Consider the following 18108-nt stretch of genomic DNA (forward strand, 5'->3'; position numbering starts at 1 on the left):
GAAGACGTTTAGTGCCAGGGACCCCCCATCTGAAAATGTTTAGTGCCAGGGACCCCCCATCTGAAAACGTTTAGTGCCAGGGACCCCCCATCTGAAAACGTTTAGTGCCAGGGACCCCCCATCTGAAAACGTTTAGTGCCAGGGACCCCCCCATCTGAAAACGTTTAGTGCCAGGGACCCCCCATCTGAAAACGTTTAGTGCCAGGGACAGAGCCGGACTAACAATGGAACTAGGTGGAGCTTAAGCGCCAGGGCCCGAAGCTTGCAGGGCCCGGTACGAGACTATAGGTACAACTGTTGCTTCTGTCGAAAAATATAACGCAACACAGGAACCCCCGCTAGTGTTTTTGGTCTTCTCGTCTGACAGTTTCTGTAGCAGCCTGATACTAGCAGCAAGGGGGGGGGGGGGCAGTCGGCTTGGGGGGGTTCCCCGACGGCTGCGTGTCGCTTCCTCCTCCGACAGAGGGGAAGCGAGTAAGCCAGGGACCCCCCCCTCTGAAAATGTTTAATGGTAGGACTACCAGGGGGGGGTCACTTACCAGAGCCTCATTTATAAAACTGTGGATTAATTTCCATCCCATTTTCTGCCCTGATAACATTAAGTGTTGAAAGTCAGTGTTGAGCATATGTTCCAATCACAATTTACATTTTCATATGGATAATCATGAGGCCAATTTGAATAATCATTCATCCGCTGAGGTTCAATCTAACCTTCACCCCAAGCTCTTTGGAGGTATTTTTTTTTAGTATTTCTAACTTTTAAAATAGTTCAAATAGCCGATCTACAAGCTCACAACGTGACCGTGAAGAGGCTCAAGCTCAAGGGCCCCCCAAAAAGGACAACTTTAGTTTGACTTTTGCATGACGGTGGCCCAGGGGCCCAGGGGCCCAGGGGCCCATCATTTCTAGATGGCCTATGGGTCGTGCGACGGAGCACAAATGAGGCTTCATACCGCAGCGTGGAGCATTGACACTGACTTCCTGTCGGGAGTCCTCCAGAGAGCCTATCAGAGAGCTGGATGTGACCTTCAGCAGTGCTGCAGAGAGCCTATCAGAGAGCTGGATGTGACCTTCAGCTGCAGTGCTGCAAAGCATGTATCCATGGACATTCTGTATAATGAGTACTTTTACTTCTGGACTTTTAAAGGGGAAAACCACCCATTTTCAACATTTTACTATGTCATTAATATACCTTAGAGCTGAAATAATAAAAAAGTCCCCCCATTCTGTGTTTCCTAGAACTGTAAGTATGTTTTTCAGACCTCTAGTTCTAGTAAACACAGAATGGGGGGACTTTTTTATTATTTCCACACAACAGCTCTAAGGTATATTAATGACATAGTAAAATGTTGAAAATGAGTGGAATGCCCCTTTAAGTGTATTTTTGATACCAATACGTTTGTACTTTTACTCCCCGGAATTTAAATGTTTGAATTCCGGGGAAATTCGCTTGTAACAGAGTAATTCTACATTACGGTATTGATGCTTTTACTTGATACTTTTCTAAAACAAATGGAGTACTTTTTTCCACCACTGACCTTCAGCACACAGCGGAGGCCAGTGAGCAGCAGCAGCAGGAGTACAACTCACACAGCCCACTTCTGAATACTAAACAACTCTCTGCGACAAATTGATCCTCCTTTCCTCTCTCTCTCTATCGCTCTCTCCCAGCTCTCCTCCAAGTCCCTGACTCTCTCTCTCTCTCTCTCTCTCTCTCTCAAGTCCCTGGCTCTCTCTCTCTCTCTCTCTCTAAGTCCCTGACCCCCCCTCTCTCTCTCTCTCTCTCTAGTCCCCGACACACTCACACTCGGGGATGGAGCTTGTTAATGTTGTATCGATAACGAGTACCTTATCAATCAGGCTCATCGAGGTCACTATCAAGCATTTTCCATTATTTTGTGGAAAGACGGGAGACAATACATTCTGAACAGAACCAGCACTACTAACCTTTTACTAGAACCTTCAAATACAGAACTTTTCTAACAGACGGAAGGCAATTGACCTTTTTTACGACTTTACTTGTATAACTTCTATATTGCAGACAGAATTGATAGTCGGCGACTGAATGAAGGGCTGTTGGAGGGTGTCTGTCTGTCTTCAGATGGGTGGTTATTAACCTCGCATACCAAATTACTGTCTGTATGTCTGTCTGTCTTCAAATTGGTGGTTATTAAACCTCGCATACCAAATTACCGGGTGCTGCTTTTTAGCGACGGCAGCAGCGGCGGCGGCGGCTGCCGCTTTGCTTCCAAGTGGAGTTGGTCTGGGCTAGTGTGCTTCATTAAGCCTGGTGGGGTTGGTCTGTGCTAGTGTGCTTCATTAAGTCTGGTGGGGTTTGTCTGTGCTAGTGTGCTTCATTAAGTCTGGTGCCAGAGCCCCCGTGCCTCTGGGACACGCCACCGTGGTCCATTCACTTCTAAACTGCCTTTCTGAGTGAGCGAGGCAGGTGGGTGAACCTCTCTCTACCTTTCTGAGTGAGCGAGGCAGGCGGGTGAACCTCTCTCTACCTTTCTGAGTGAGCGAGGCTGGCGGGTGACCCTCCCTCTACCTGCCTGCCACGAATCTTCTGGGAGTTCCGGTGGAGGAGTGGAGGGATATTAATAGTGGTGGCTGCACAAAAGAGAAAATAGACCAGCAATTTTGTAAGCAGTCCGCTCAGTGTCGTCTGAGGACAGTTCTAGAGGAGGGGGTTCTCAAAGCGGGGGTCCCCAAATGATTTTTTTTGGGGGGGGGGGGGGGGGGGATTAGCACAATGTGCAACCTTTTTACTCCATTTAACCTTTTTACTCCAAATAACTCAATTTTAGACAGACAATCGGTCATTATACAGAAATAACACACGGCTGAATTCAGCGAATCAGAATCAAGCATTCAACAAAGCCGTGTTATAAAGGTGTATAACAGGGTATCTGCACATTGATTGGTTATTTTTTGACCATTACTGCAACAAAAGTAACCAACAAACTATTGAAAATGGTCAAATGTTAATTAAGAAAGGAGAATATTGTGAGGATAGGACAATCTACATGCTGGCTTTGCGAGGCGCTGTGAACATGTACAGTAGCATCGGCTATTTTCACAATATTCATCTGTGGAAACAGAGTCTAAGAAAATGGAAATGCCTTGAGCAAGTCCTACAATTCCAAGTGCTTTGTTGGGGTGGGGGGGGGGGGGGGGGGGGGGGTTCCCAGTTCAAATATGATTATTTTGGCGGGTTGCAGGGTCCTGTGGGTCACCAGCAAAATGTGTTAATATACTGTAGCATCACAAATCATTTTTAACCACTTTCACCATATTTTATACTTACATACTATCAAAGATAGCCGTTCTACAAGCTCACAGCCTTGTAATATTTCGTACTTCTCTGCTGGGGGTCCCTACCCGGCAAACATCGTTTGAGATGGGGGGGCCCGCGGCCAAATACCAATATCAATGTGGGTGTCCTTGAAAACGTTTGAGAAACACGACTGCTCTGAGAGAGAGCAGAGCAGTATGTCCACTACTCCTATATATGCACGCCACGGTGCTGTAGGTTCATGGATTCAGAGGGAACGGTGCAGTGATTGTGTGAGTGCTAGACCAGCGGTTCCCAAAGTGGGGTCCGCGGACCGCTAGGGGTACGCGGCGCATAGCCAGGGGGTACCCGAAATAATTCCCAGAAAAACAAAAAAACTTGTTTTTCTTTTTTTAACATTAAAATTATGTTTATCTACGTGGTCATTTCTGCCAAGTTGCGCAATAAACATATTTTTTGTGTTGTTCATTGTGTTTCTCCCATGTTTGCTTTGGGCCAATAGCTGACATGATTACTAAAACTACAACATCAGTCAACCTGTCGTGACCCCAAACAGTAACAGCAGGACGCATGCTGCAGAAACAACAAAAAGACTCAGGACACTTGAAAGGTTTCTGCGGCCGCTTCAGATCAGGGGTACCTGGAAAAATGTCTACCCCAAAAGGGGTACCTGGTCCAAAAAAGTTTGGGAACCCCTGCTGTAATGTAATGGAGTGGCACGGAGGGTGCAGACGTTGACAGTGTGATCCTACCAGAGTGGAGCGGGACGTCCTGAAGCGACGCAGAATCTCCTTCTGGGCGAGGCTGAGGCGTCTGCCCCGTGCCTCCCGGCGCAGCACGCTCTGCACCCGCGCAGACGCGCGCCTCTTGGGACGCAGACGCACGCGGTGGTTGCCAGGCTGCAGCCACTGGCTGCAGTGCCGACACACACAGTACTCACCTGGAGAGGGAAGGTGCAGTGATGTTGGGGAGGGATGGGTGTGGAGGGGAGAGGGAGGAAGGGATGGGGAGATGGAGAGGAGAGGGATAGGTGTGGAGGGGAGATGGAGAAGTGGAGAAGATGTGGAGATATTATTTTTTAAATCTTTATCATTCTAGTTTTTAGCCATTAACAAAACGTGTCTTTCAGATTTTGTCATACTCCATCCTGATTGGCTTGTTTGAAGGAGTGCTCCGTTTTGAAGTGAAATCATGCACACACATTCCCACTAGGTGGAGGAATTTTCAAATCAGCCTCATGGTGGCGCTTAACAGGCCCATTTTGTTTTTACCCAGAACTGCTCCGTTCTGTGTAAAACGTTGCATGCACACTCCCTAGAGGCCAACGGAAAACCTTTGCCCTGCATTTTTCACGCATAGTGTACAAATTAGCTTTAATGGCACCATCAGGAGGCCGACTTATGTAAAAAAAAAATGTAATATGAATCCTTCAGATTTATCGAAATTTCACACAAATCGGTGCACATGATCTCAATAGTCATGTGATCAAGACAGACGGATCTGGTGGAGAGAGGAGCTTCCTGTGGTACCGTACCGTTGTGGTGCTGACCACACCTCCGCTTCGGCAGCTGGCACTTCCTGCAGTGAGACGTTACACTCAGCTCTGTAAGGAACAAGACAGACAGGGTGGAGAAGAGAGAGTCACTTCCTGCAGTGAGACGTTACACTCAGCTCTGTAAGGAACAAGACAGGGTGGAGAAGAGAGAGAGAGTCACTTAGACAGACAGGGTGGAGAAGAGAGAGAGAGTCACCAGGGTGGAGAAGAGAGAGATAGTCACTTAGACAGACAGGGTGGAGAAGAGAGAGAGTCACTTTCTGCAGTGAGACGTTACACTCAGTTCTATAGAGCACCGAAGTCCTGACGTCACTGTCAGTAGAGGGCGTCAATCCACAGGTTTGTGTACTTTTTATTTGCATTGTAATCTCCATAGGGGGATTTTATATAAGAACTGTGTTTGAAAAATAAACCGATCACCCCGGCCTTTTCACTCATATGGATATGAAGCATCGACTGAAGGCGGAACTGTACAAATATACCCAAAGAGTAACAAAATAAGCGTTAGAAACGATTCAAACAATCCAGAGACTACATTTCCGGGTAGGCAGGGTGGCTGCATCTGCCCGTCGCACAACAGAAACTGAATGATAATTACGTTTATTTTTATTTTATTGATATTTAATGTTTCGTGGTTAGTACGAGTCGAGTCACCACCAGTTGAGCTTACGTCAACGAGGAATCTCAGGAACGCAATGTGTTGACAGCTGGGCATGACGTATATTAGCAGCGACATTGCCTTCATATGTAGTTTCAAGGCTTTTTCGGCCACATTAATTCCATTTTCTCCAGAAACTGGCTGTATCAAATATGAATGGACATTATTAACGACGCACAGCCACTCCCCTGACAGAAAGGCCGGGGTGGTCGGTTTATTTTTCAAACACAGTTCTTATATGAAGCGAACTAAAATCGCCCTATGGAGATTTCACTGCAAATAAAAAAATACATGAACCTGTATATAGGCACACTCTACTGAAAGTGACGTCAGACTTCGGTGCTCTATAAGGAACAAGACAGACAGGCAGGGTGGAGAAGAGACTCACTTTCTTTTTTTTTTAAATATTTTTTATCCCACGATTTTGCAGCCCATTTTTTTCACCCAGTGTCAATTATCTAATGTAATCTTGGGTGCTACACTTCCTCTGCCAACCTGGGGGAGGCAGCGGACTGACCTCATGCTTCCTTCTATGCATGAGGAGTCCAAGCTGCTTCTTTTCACCTGGCGGGGGGAGCGCGTGGAAGGAACACGTTATTCCGACCAGTTCCTTTCCCCTCCATCAGGCGCCCCAACTGGTATCAATATTTATTATAATCTATCAAATCGATAATTTAAATTACCCTTTGCATCCCGTTTATCAACATTGTGTGGAAAAAGTGCTCCATTTTAGGACTAATTGATAAAACACTGAAACTTTCCTGCGTTGTTTATGTTTTTCAGTATCTGCGTCGATATGTGTAATAAAATGGGACCACAGTGGAAATAGGTTGATGGCTTTTATTATCCTCCATTGACTTTTGTTTAACCCTCAAAGCAAGTAAATAAATCAAACTACAGTAAACAAAACAATAGAACAAAAGTGCATTTACCGTTTGCCTCCTGAGGTCTTTGCCTGGAAAATCAGAAAAAGAGAGAAAATCATGTCAGATTAATATACAGTAAACCATGGGATGATAATCGCCATTATGGTTTATCGTCATAAAAAATCAAAGAATTTAATCCATCATGAAATTGTCCTCCGTCAAACACTGCTGTTGTTGAGCTGAAAATTCAGCATCACTTATCTTAACCGATTCTGGGCAGGAACCCCTTTTGGTGTTTTAAACATTATGTTTCTAATTTAGCTATTGAAAAATAGCAGATCTACACGCCGAGTGGCACACTACGAGCTTGTAGGTCTGCTATTAAACTATAAAATAGTCCAAAATGTGTTAAAACCTCTATACTAGACCTGTAAAGAGTGCATTTGGTACGGTCTCATTTCATTTATCACAAATCAAGTCGCCATAAATAGCAGATCTACAAATCTACAAGCACACAACGGTGCAACGCGTTGCAACATATTTGGCAAACGTCACAGAATAGCAGATCTACAAGCACACAAGAGTGCAACGCGTTGGAACATATTTGGCAAACGTCAAAAGGAATCATAATAGAACAGACCAGTAGAATGCAAATGTATTCCTCCAAGTGCCTTTTGCATTTTGTCTGATTTGAAGACTCTATTATTATATTGGCGAGGGAAAAGTGACAGTCAAGCACCACACACACACACACACACACACACACACACACACACACACACACACACACACACACACACACACACACACACACACACACACACACACACACACACACACACACACACACACACACACACACACACACACACACACACACACACACACACACACACACACACACACACACACGATTCTATTAGCATAGCGCTGCTGTCGGGGTAGAAACCTCGAATCTCCAATATGTTAACAGTTTTGGACATAAGAGGTTTCCTCTCAACAGTGACGATATTCCACTCTCCTACGGTGCTTTAGCTAATGGTGCAGCCGCGCGGGCAGGCGTCTGAGGCGCTGACAGAACGGCAGCAATGAATCCAGCCTGTACGCCATGTGATTGCTCTGCTGTAATATACACAGCACTTTAACAGTCAGCGGAGCTATGAAAAAATAAATAAAAAACACAAACTTGCAATAAACATTAAGCAATAAATGATGTATTATAGGACAGCAGCAAAAGTAACAGTTCTAGTACAAGATCAAAACAAACTCAAGCACACACACACACACACACACACACACACACACACAAGACACGCATCACACACACGCGCGAGACACGCACGCACGCACGCACGCACGCACGCACGCACGCACGCACGCACGCACGCACGCACGCACGCACGCACGCACGCACGCACGCACACGATAGGATGCAAAGGTTTGCATACTCCCTGGACACTTGTAAATCCAGACTGTGTTCTATCTGGCCTTTTAAACAAATGCCCCACTGCCTCCATGGAGAAATGCTTTTGATTTTGTACGTATTTAGCACATTTTTATATATTTTGTGTAACATTGTTGGTCTTTCTAACATTGTTTTGTATGCTGTGCCTCGGTTGTTTTTAAATGTACTTTAAATAAACTGTGAATAAAATTGACTTGACTTGACAACATTCGACACTACATTTCAACGGCAAATATTGTACTTACTAAGTTCAAATTGGTCAGAGCAACGTTTCACTTGTAGACGAGTAAATATTTGACTTTGACTCAAGTACTACTGGTGTGGAGTACTTTGGTCCAAAATAAATGTATGCCTAACCTTTTTAGGCAGTTTTACCATTTTGAAAAACATTTTTAAATAGTGAAACTATTACATTGACACGTTGTGAACTGGTAAACTATTAATTTATTTTCATGCCCATTTTGACCTGAGATCAGATTCTACAAATGTCTTCTACATCCTGACAGTTTCCTGAAAAAGCTATGTTTCTATGTCAGTCGTTCTTCGATTTTTCAAAAATAGCAGACCTACAATCTCGTAGCGCGCGGTGGCGCGCTATGAGCTTGTAGATCTGCTATTTTTCAATAGCTAAATTATAACATAATGCTAACACCAAAAGGGGTTAAAAAAATGCCTAAAAGGTTTTGGCATAAGAGGTAAGGTGGAATGCAAGATAGGATTTGGGAAACAATCCACACACTAAGGCTCGTTAAAATTAGCCCCCCCTGCGGCTAAAAGTCAAGCCGGGTCGATACGCGGTATCTGCTGTCAGGGTCGATACGCGGTATCTGCTGTCAGCCGGCACGTGTGGCCTGAAGAGAAGAAGATGGGACAGAGGGTAGTGTGTGTGTGTGTGTGTGTGTGTGTGTGTGCGCGCTCTGACCTGGGCAACAGCTGCTGTATGGTGACAGCAGTTCTCTTGACACCACACCCACCCTCCACCCTGTCTTTATTCAGCCAGTCTCTCTCTGTGTGTGTGTGTGTGTGTGTGTGTGTGTGTGTGTGTGTGTGTGTGTGTGTGTGTGTGTGTGTGTGTGTGTGTGTGTGTGTGTGTGTGTGTGTGTGTGTGTGTGTGTGTGTGTGTGTGTGTGTGTGTGTGTGTGTGTGTGTGTGCGTGCGTGCGTGCGTGCGTGCGTGCGTGCGTGCGTGCGTGCGTGCGTGCGTGCGTGCGTGCGTGCGTGCGTGGTTATAATAGTTGTCATTTTAGTTTAGTTTTAGTTTGTTAAGTTTTGACTTTTTTCATTCAGTTAGTTTCTAGAGCATTGCCATTAGTTTTTATTTTTTTTAATGCCAATTAGTTTTAGTTCGTTTTGATTCATTTTAGTGTTAGTTTTAGTTTATCGTTTATACTTTCGGTTATTTGTCAGATTGCAAACGTGGCATCACGGACACAAGGTGCCATAAGGTGGTGCGGACAACAGCAAAATACATAGATTTCATAGCATCCCAAAAAGCTTATAAATTGACAAAAACAAAACTAAGGGCTTTTTGCCTATCATTTCAGTTAGTAAACATACATTACAGTTTCAGTTAATTATAGTTTTTCTAATTATTATTTGTTCTAGTTTATTTATTTTAGTTAACGATTTTTCAATTTTAGTTTTCGTTATTTCGTTAGTATAACTATAGAGGGTATGTGCATGCATAAAGGGAGTGGCAACTGGCATGGTAAGTTTAAGGTAATTTAATGCAACGACAGATAGGACTTTTCTGTTTGGATTTATGGGCTGTCAAGGCCAGAAGGTAGCTTTTTTTGCCACTCTATTCACTTCTGGGTATGATGATGATGTCACGCGCATACCATCTATAATAACCTTGGTGTGCAGTTAGTTAGTTTGGACGGAGGCAGAGGAATGTGTGTGTGCGTGCGTGCATGTGTGTGTGTGTGTGTGTGTGTGTGCAAGCGTGTGTTGGATAGGATGTTGGGGGCAGCCAGGGTGTGAAGGGGGGGGGGTCTAGACCCGATGCCCCGCAGTCTCACTCATCGGCATGCACTGGTGATCTCCACCAATGTAGTAGTACATTATAATCACTGGCCTGGATTAGGCTCGCATTACAGAGACTGAGGCAGCAACCTACTGGAAGGACATTACAGAGACTGAGGCAGCAACATACTGGAAGGACATTACAGAGACTGAGGCAGCAACACACTGGAAGGACATTACAGAGACTGAGGCAGCAACATACTGGAAGGACATTACAGAGACTGAGGCAGCAACATACTGGAAGGACATTACAGAGACTGAGGCAGCAACATACTGGAAGGACATTACAGAGACTGAGGCAGCAACATACTGGAAGGACATTACAGAGACTGAGGCAGCAACATACTGGAAGGACATTACAGAGACTGAGACAGCAACATACTGGAAGGACATTACAGAGACTGAGGCAGCAACATACTGGAAGGACATTACAGAGACTGAGGCAGCAACATACTGGAAGGACATTACAGAGACTGAGGCAGCAACATACTGGAAGGACATTACAGAGACTGAGGCAGCAACATACTGGAAGGACATTACAGAGACTGAGGCAGCAACATACTGGAAGGACATTACAGAGACTGAGGCAGCAACATACTGGAAGGACATTACAGAGACTGAGGCAGCAACATACTGGAAGGACATTACAGAGACTGAGGCAGCAACATACTGGAAGGACATTACAGAGACTGAGGCAGCAACATACTGGAAGGACATTACAGAGACTGAGGCAGCAGCAACATACTGGAAGGACATTACAGAGACTGAGGCAGCAACACATACTGGAAGGACATTACAGAGACTGAGGCAGCAACACACTGGAAGGACATTACAGAGACTGAGGCAGCAACATACTGGAAGGACATTACAGAGACTGAGGCAGCAACATACTGGAAGGACATTACAGAGACTGAGGGAGCAACATACTGGAAGGACATTACAGAGACTGAGGCAGCAACATACTGGAAGGACATTACAGAGACTGAGGCAGCAACATACTGGAAGGACATTACAGAGACTGAGGCAGCAGCAACATACTGGAAGGACATTACAGAGACTGAGGCAGCAACACATACTGGAAGGACATTACAGAGACTGAGGCAGCAACACACTGGAAGGACATTACAGAGACTGAGGCAGCAACATACTGGAAGGACATTACAGAGACTGAGGCAGCAACACACTGGAAGGACATTACAGAGACTGAGGCAGCAACATACTGGAAGGACATTACAGAGACTGAGACAGCAACATACTGGAAGGACATTACAGAGACTGAGGCAGCAACATACTGGAAGGACATTACAGAGACCGAGGCAGCAACATACTGGAAGGACATTACAGAGACTGAGGCAGCAACATACTGGAAGGACATTACAGAGACTGAGGCAGCAACATACTGGAAGGACATTACAGAGACTGAGGCAGCAACATACTGGAAGGACATTACAGAGACTGAGGCAGCAACATACTGGAAGGACATTACAGAGACTGAGGCAGCAACATACTGGAAGGACATTACAGAGACTGAGGCAGCAACATACTGGAAGGACATTACAGAGACTGAGGCAGCAACATACTGGAAGGACATTACAGAGACTGAGGCAGCAACATACTGGAAGGACATTACAGAGACTGAGGCAGCAACACACTGGAAGGACATTACAGAGACTGAGGCAGCAACATACTGGAAGGACATTACAGAGACTGAGGCAGCAACATACTGGAAGGACATTACAGAGACTGAGGCAGCAACATACTGGAAGGACATTACAGAGACTGAGGCAGCAACATACTGGAAGGACATTACAGAGACTGAGACAGCAACATACTGGAAGGACATTACAGAGACTGAGGCAGCAACATACTGGAAGGACATTACAGAGACTGAGGCAGCAACATACTGGAAGGACATTACAGAGACTGAGGCAGCAACATACTGGAAGGACATTACAGAGACTGAGGCAGCAACATACTGGAAGGACATTACAGAGACTGAGGCAGCAACATACTGGAAGGACATTACAGAGACTGAGCCGTGTCACACAGCACAGGCAGCAACAACATACTGGAAGAACGGAAGAGGGCTTAGCTGGGGAGACACGACGTGACAGTAGTGTACAGTGGATGACTAGCTGGGGAGCTATGCTATGACAGTATAGTGTACAACTGTACACAGTTGATGACTAGCTGGGGAGCTATGCTATGACAGTATAGTGTACAACTGTACACACTACACAGTGGATGACTAGCTGGGGAGCTATGCAGTATCCTTAGGAATCTGGAGGCCCATTTCACGACCAAATATGAGGCCCCCATATATACCTATGACCTAATTAACTGTTGATACAAGCATATTGATACAAATAGTTGTGTCTGTTCAACATCGCGCGCAGCCATTACTCTCCACAATTACGTAGCAACACCACCTCTCCTCATCCTGTCGTCCCGTCACGATAAAGTGTCTCACCTTTACCTCCTAATGCCGCACATTTTACCCAGTTTAACAGGAAATAAGTGTAACTTAACATTTTGGGAGAGAGTAAGGCGCGATTCATACTCCTATTTTAGAGCCGAATAAAAGTCGGTTTGGCTCTGTAGAGCCTACAATGTGACGTCATTTGAGGTTCGGGGGGGGGGGGGGGGGGGGGGGTACCGTCCTCATTTCGGCACTACAGCGGTAAAATAGGATTATGAATCGGCCCTAAGGCAGCGAGTGAGTGAGAGAGAGAGGGCAAGGCCCAAGGGTGGCGGAGGATTGACTGACGCTTGATGGTCAGTCGGAGCTCAGAGGCCCCCCTAAAAGTGTAGGCCCGTTTCAATTGAAACTGGTGAAACATAGCCATGGCCTCCTATGAAATTCGAAACTGGCCTCCGTAAAATCTGAATTCCCCCCCCACCGCCCACCCCCCTTTTCCCCTTACTGTATATGTTTCTTTTCCCTTTTTACCTCCCTTATGATGAATTCCTGTTCTGTTCTTTGACTATATATAGAAGTGTCTATTTGTACGTCTCTAAATGTTGTGATGAATTGAACAAGGTGGACCCTCTTGTAAACAAGTGTAATGCTTAATTGGGTTGTCCACTCACAGTTAACAGTCTTTGTATTGAGTTTGTGCTTGAAATGTACTGTAATTCTGCAAACTGTTAATACATATTTCAATCAATCAATCAATGCAGCTATGCTATGACAGTAGTGTACACAGTGGATGACGACTATAGGGCTGTGATCCCGGAGGAATCTGAGGTATATCGGAATAGGTTCCGTCACATTTGGAAACGTTTCCGGAACAGTTTTCCGAAGGCCTTATAGTCTGACTCATCATCCACTGATCTCCCCAATCTAATTTAGTTGGTCATCACTGCCTTGGCTTATAGGAGCTCACATTACAGAGGAGGCATGTCAGTGATGTCACGGCAACATACTGGAAGAACAACAGGGCATTATAGTGCATGACGACACGGTGTGGAACTGCAGGGTGACTGACTAACAGGCTTCAAGTCCACCAAGGATGGATTTGCCACTTAATCTAATACCAGTGTGTGGTGGAGTGAGACGGGAGACGAGGGAGAGAGAGAGAGAGAGGGATAGATGGGTAATAGAATTTCACCACAACGAAATACCAGTAGAGAGATGTGCTTAAATGTTTTTAAAGTTTTTAAAAAATAGCAAAAAGAATATAGCGGTCCAGGCACCTATGCTGGTACTCTAGCCTGACAGCATGCCACAGGTTCAAGTCCCGATCCCAACAAACTTTGCTGTGTGTCTTTTCGGACGCGGGGCGGCTCTGGAACTCTCCTCCCCCCCCCCCCCCCCCCCCCCACACAGTTACTTTTCAAGATTCAAATAAAAAAAACAGCAAAATCAGCAGATCTACAAGCTTGAAACGCGTCACGTGGAGCTCGTCAATATGCTACTTGATGCTTAGTTTTGTGCAAAAGTTACAATATGGAGATAAGAGGTTCTGTAAGAAAAGTCAGACACTCTCCACGGTACAGTAGAAAGAACACCCTGTACCAAAACAACTAATGTGTTCGAATGCTCTGAAATTAATTATTTTCTCACTGTGTGTTGACGAATGCATTCAGTTGAAATTGGAATGCGTAGAGCCGAGCATACATACTTACATGTCTTAATTATAACATGGGCCTAAAAATGAGCGGGGTCGACACTCGACACCCAGCTAATTTTAATTCAATACATGCATCACGCTGTCAGGGCTGAGTATGTGGACTTCACGTCTGATATACGATTAAAGATGCCGGTGGTTCTAAAACTATTTTTTTTAATTAACACTGACCGGTAAGGGTCCATTTGGAAGTAACCCAGTACCCTGAGAACCAATGAAATAAATTATGTATGCAATATAGTAGTATGTATGATGAAATTTCTGTTCAAACATTTTCAATGAAGGCCGAAATTATATACTGTAGATGTTTTAAAAATATAGGAATCGTTAAAGGGAATCAGACAACAGAGAATAGCTTTACAGAGAATAGCTTTTAAGTTTTAAGTTTAAGCTCTCCATTCATTTTTTGTGTGTAAATTAACATCCTACTCGATCACACTGCAGCGTCGCATAAAAGCATAAGAAAATAGCAGATCCACAAGCTCTGAACGTGGCGCGAAGCGACGCGTTTTGAGCTTGTAGATCTGCTGCTTTTGACGTTTTTGAACTTGAATCCCGAAAAGTAACTGTTTTTGGACATGCAAGGTTTAAACCCGACAGAGACGATTTCCTTTTGATGGTATAGGTTTCAATTCGCACCGCGGTTATTGCGTTATATTCTACCGGGGGATTTATGGAGGAAATCCTCGGGTTGTCTGGTGTGTGTATACGTGTGTATACGTGTGTGTGTGTGTGTGTGTGTGTGTGTGCGTGCGTGCGTGCGTGCGTGCGTGCGTGCGTGCCTGCGTGCGTGCGTCTGTGTGTATCTGCATTCTGCACACATGCCATTGCCAATACTACGTACAGTATGTGTGTTCATGTGTGTAATAATAGTGGAGAAGCTATAATTTGGGGGCATTCTATCTATACACGTGCGTGTAGTGTGTGTGTGCGACTGTGCATGTGTGCGTGCGTGCGTGTGTGTGTGTGTGTGCGTGTGTGCGTGCGTGTCTTGGGCTACAGCCACACAGCACCCCAAAAACACTCTCAAATCCTGCGGTTTGTTTGTTTTGCTCTTACGTGCGCCAGGGAATATATGTGGGGGGAATTATGGATGGAAATGAAAATATGGGTTTTTTTTGTACATGGGAGGATGTGTGTTAGGAGTCAAGAGGACCCTCTGTTACATTTATACACACACTGAGCTGTTCTGCAGATAGACCCTGTCTGTGGCTGAGCTGTTCTGCAGATAGACCCCGTCCGTGGCTGAGCTGTTCTGCAGATAGACCCTGTCTGTGGCTGAGCTGGGGTTACAGCACAAGGGGGGAAGCAAGCAATACAAGTATTCAGCAGTTGTGGGAAAAGTATTCACTTTTTTTTTTAACTTAAGTAAAAGTATCAATACTGGCTGCAATATAGAAATACTCTATGAAAGTAAAAGTCCGGAATTCAGTACCAGGAGTTAAAAGTACTCATTGTGAAGGATGTCCCATTTCAAGTTTTCAAATGTATAATAATCTTTTTCCAATAGCTGAAATGTATGTGCATTTTGCATCCCACAGCTTATAGTTAAGGGACGCAATAAAACAACGACCTCTGCATCCACAGGATGCACTACTGTACTACTGTACTGTTTTTTATTCTAGTTTATTTTTGCTAGATTTAGTTATAATAATCATTTCTTCTTCTGTTTTATACATGAATATAACCACATTATAACCATATAAAATGAAATGGGAGTTAAATGCTGGCAATATTTTGCCATTTGCAAAAATGGCAAAATATGACTCCTAACGTCGTTGAAGTGGGACTCATCAAATGTCCCTGGGACTCATTCTAAAAGACCATCCCTGGGACTCTAAATTCTAAAAGACCATCCCTGCATCCTGGGACTCATTACACTGAAAACCTATTTACATCACTGCAGTGGATCCGTGACCTAGTGGAGTAGAAGTAAACGCATTGTAAATTTGGAAATACTCAAGTAAAGTACAAATACATCAAACTTAAATAAGTAAATTATGTACTTAAGTTACTTAGTTTCCACCACTGGTATTCAGTGCATGCAGCGTTCTGGCCAATTCCAATCACTGGCGAGGATGTCCGACGGTACTATTCACTGGCCAGTTCAGTCGTATACCTGCCAAGCACATTTGTGAAGTAAAACATGACCTCCATCCAAATGACAGCAGGGCATTCATTCACTACGATGGTGGGTTGAGGAGACACCCATTCATTCACTACACACACTAATATTTTAAATAACCGTTCATTAATCATAGCCAAAGCACAGGAGGGCAGCCAGATATAACTAAAATAAACAACAATGCACTACGGCCATAAAGTTAAAACAGCAGATTTCTCTAAACTGTTGATAATCTTCTTTCCCCAAAATGCCCAAATGAAGGATGCCAGCTTGATAGTTGGTTAAAAGAGCGTGAACAACGGTGTGCATGATGGAGTAATGACATGTCTATTAAATAAATTCATCCAGCAGTGTTTATTTTTATTTTTTTATACAGATGAATGGTGAAAGATTCTAAAAATGTATGCAAAAAATAATAATAATGATGATTAGCTGAAATAACAGTGTTCAGAGGACTGTGTAATAACAGTGGCAGGAGAAGGCCATAGCGTATCATATCCTACCAGAAGAAGGCCATAGCGTATCCTACCAGGAGAAGGCCATAGCGTATCATATCCTACCAGAAGAAGGCCATAGCGTATCGTATCAGGAGAAGGCCATAGCGTATCATATCCTACCAGAAGAAGGCCATAGCGTATCGTATCCTACCAGGAGAAGGCCATAGCGTATCGTATCCTACCAGGAGAAGGCCATAGCGTATCCTATCCTACCAGGAGAAGGCCATAGCGTATCCTATCCTACCAGGAGAAGGCCATAGCGTATCGTATCCTACCAGGAGAAGGCCATAGCGTATCGTATCCTACCAGGAGAAGGCCATAGCGTATCGTATCCTACCTGGAGAAGGCCATAGCGTATCCTACCAGGAGAAGGCCATAGCGTATCGTATCCTACCAGGAGAAGGCCATAGCGTATCGTATCCTACCAGGAGAAGGCCATAGCGTATCGTATCCTACCAGGAGAAGGCCATAGCGTATCGTATCCTACCAGGAGAAGGCCATAGCGTATCATATCCTACCAGGAGAAGGCCATAGCGTATCGTAACAGGAGAAGGCCATAGCGTATCCTACCAGGAGAAGGCCATAGCGTATCGTATCCTACCTGGAGAAGGCCATAGCGTATCGTATCCTACCTGGAGAAGGCCATAGCGTATCCTACCTGGAGAAGGCCATAGCGTATCCTACCAGGAGAAGGCCATAGCGTATCATATCCTACCAGGAGAAGGCCATAGCGTATCGTATCCTACCAGGAGAAGGGCATAGCGTATCGTATCCTACCAGGAGAAGGCCATAGCGTATCGTATCAGGAGAAGGCCATAGCGTAGCGTATCCTACCAGAAGAAGGCCATAGCGTATCGTATCAGGAGAAGGCCATAGCGTAGCGTATCCTACCAGGAGAAGGCCATAGCGTATCGTATCCTACCAGGAGAAGGCCATAGCGTATCGTATCCTACCAGAAGAAGGCCATAGCGTATCCTACCAGGAGAAGGCCATAGCGTATCATATCCTACCAGGAGAAGGCCATAGCGTATCGTATCCTACCAGGAGAAGGGCATAGCGTATCGTATCCTACCAGGAGAAGGCCATAGCGTATCGTATCAGGAGAAGGCCATAGCGTAGCGTATCCTACCAGGAGAAGGCCATAGCGTATCGTATCCTACCAGAAGAAGGCCATAGCGTATCGTATCCTACCAGGAGAAGGCCATAGCGTATCGTATCCTACCAGGAGAAGGCCATAGCGTATCGTATCCTACCAGGAGAAGGCCATAGCGTATCGTATCCTACCAGGAGAAGGCCATAGCGTATCGTATCCTACCAGGAGAAGGCCATATAGCGTATCCTACCAGGAGAAGGCCATAGCGTATCGTATCCTACCTGGAGAAGGCCATAGCGTATCGTATCCTACCAGGAGAAGGCCATAGCGTATCGTATCCTACCAGGAGAAGGCCATAGCGTATCGTATCCTACCAGGAGAAGGCCATAGCGTATCGTAT

The 18108-nt window shown here is 45.1% G+C and overlaps 1 protein-coding gene across 1 annotated transcript in view; it reads right to left on the reverse strand.

Annotated features, from left to right (window-relative positions):
• Window positions 1-18108, reverse strand: part of rmp24 (ribonuclease MRP subunit p24) — a 77172-nt gene that overhangs the window by 48706 nt on the left and 10358 nt on the right. The window contains exons 2-4 of the mRNA XM_079522786.1: window positions 6441-6463; window positions 4830-4898; window positions 4048-4235 (exon numbers count right to left, since the gene is read on the reverse strand). Coding sequence (XP_079378912.1) covers window positions 4048-4235; window positions 4830-4898; window positions 6441-6463 — 280 coding nt within the window. The remainder of the gene's footprint in view (window positions 1-4047; window positions 4236-4829; window positions 4899-6440; window positions 6464-18108) is intronic.

Source organism: Electrona antarctica, assembly GCF_951216825.1.
Source record: "Electrona antarctica genome assembly, chromosome: 15".
NCBI classification, from domain to species: domain Eukaryota; kingdom Metazoa; phylum Chordata; class Actinopteri; order Myctophiformes; family Myctophidae; genus Electrona; species Electrona antarctica.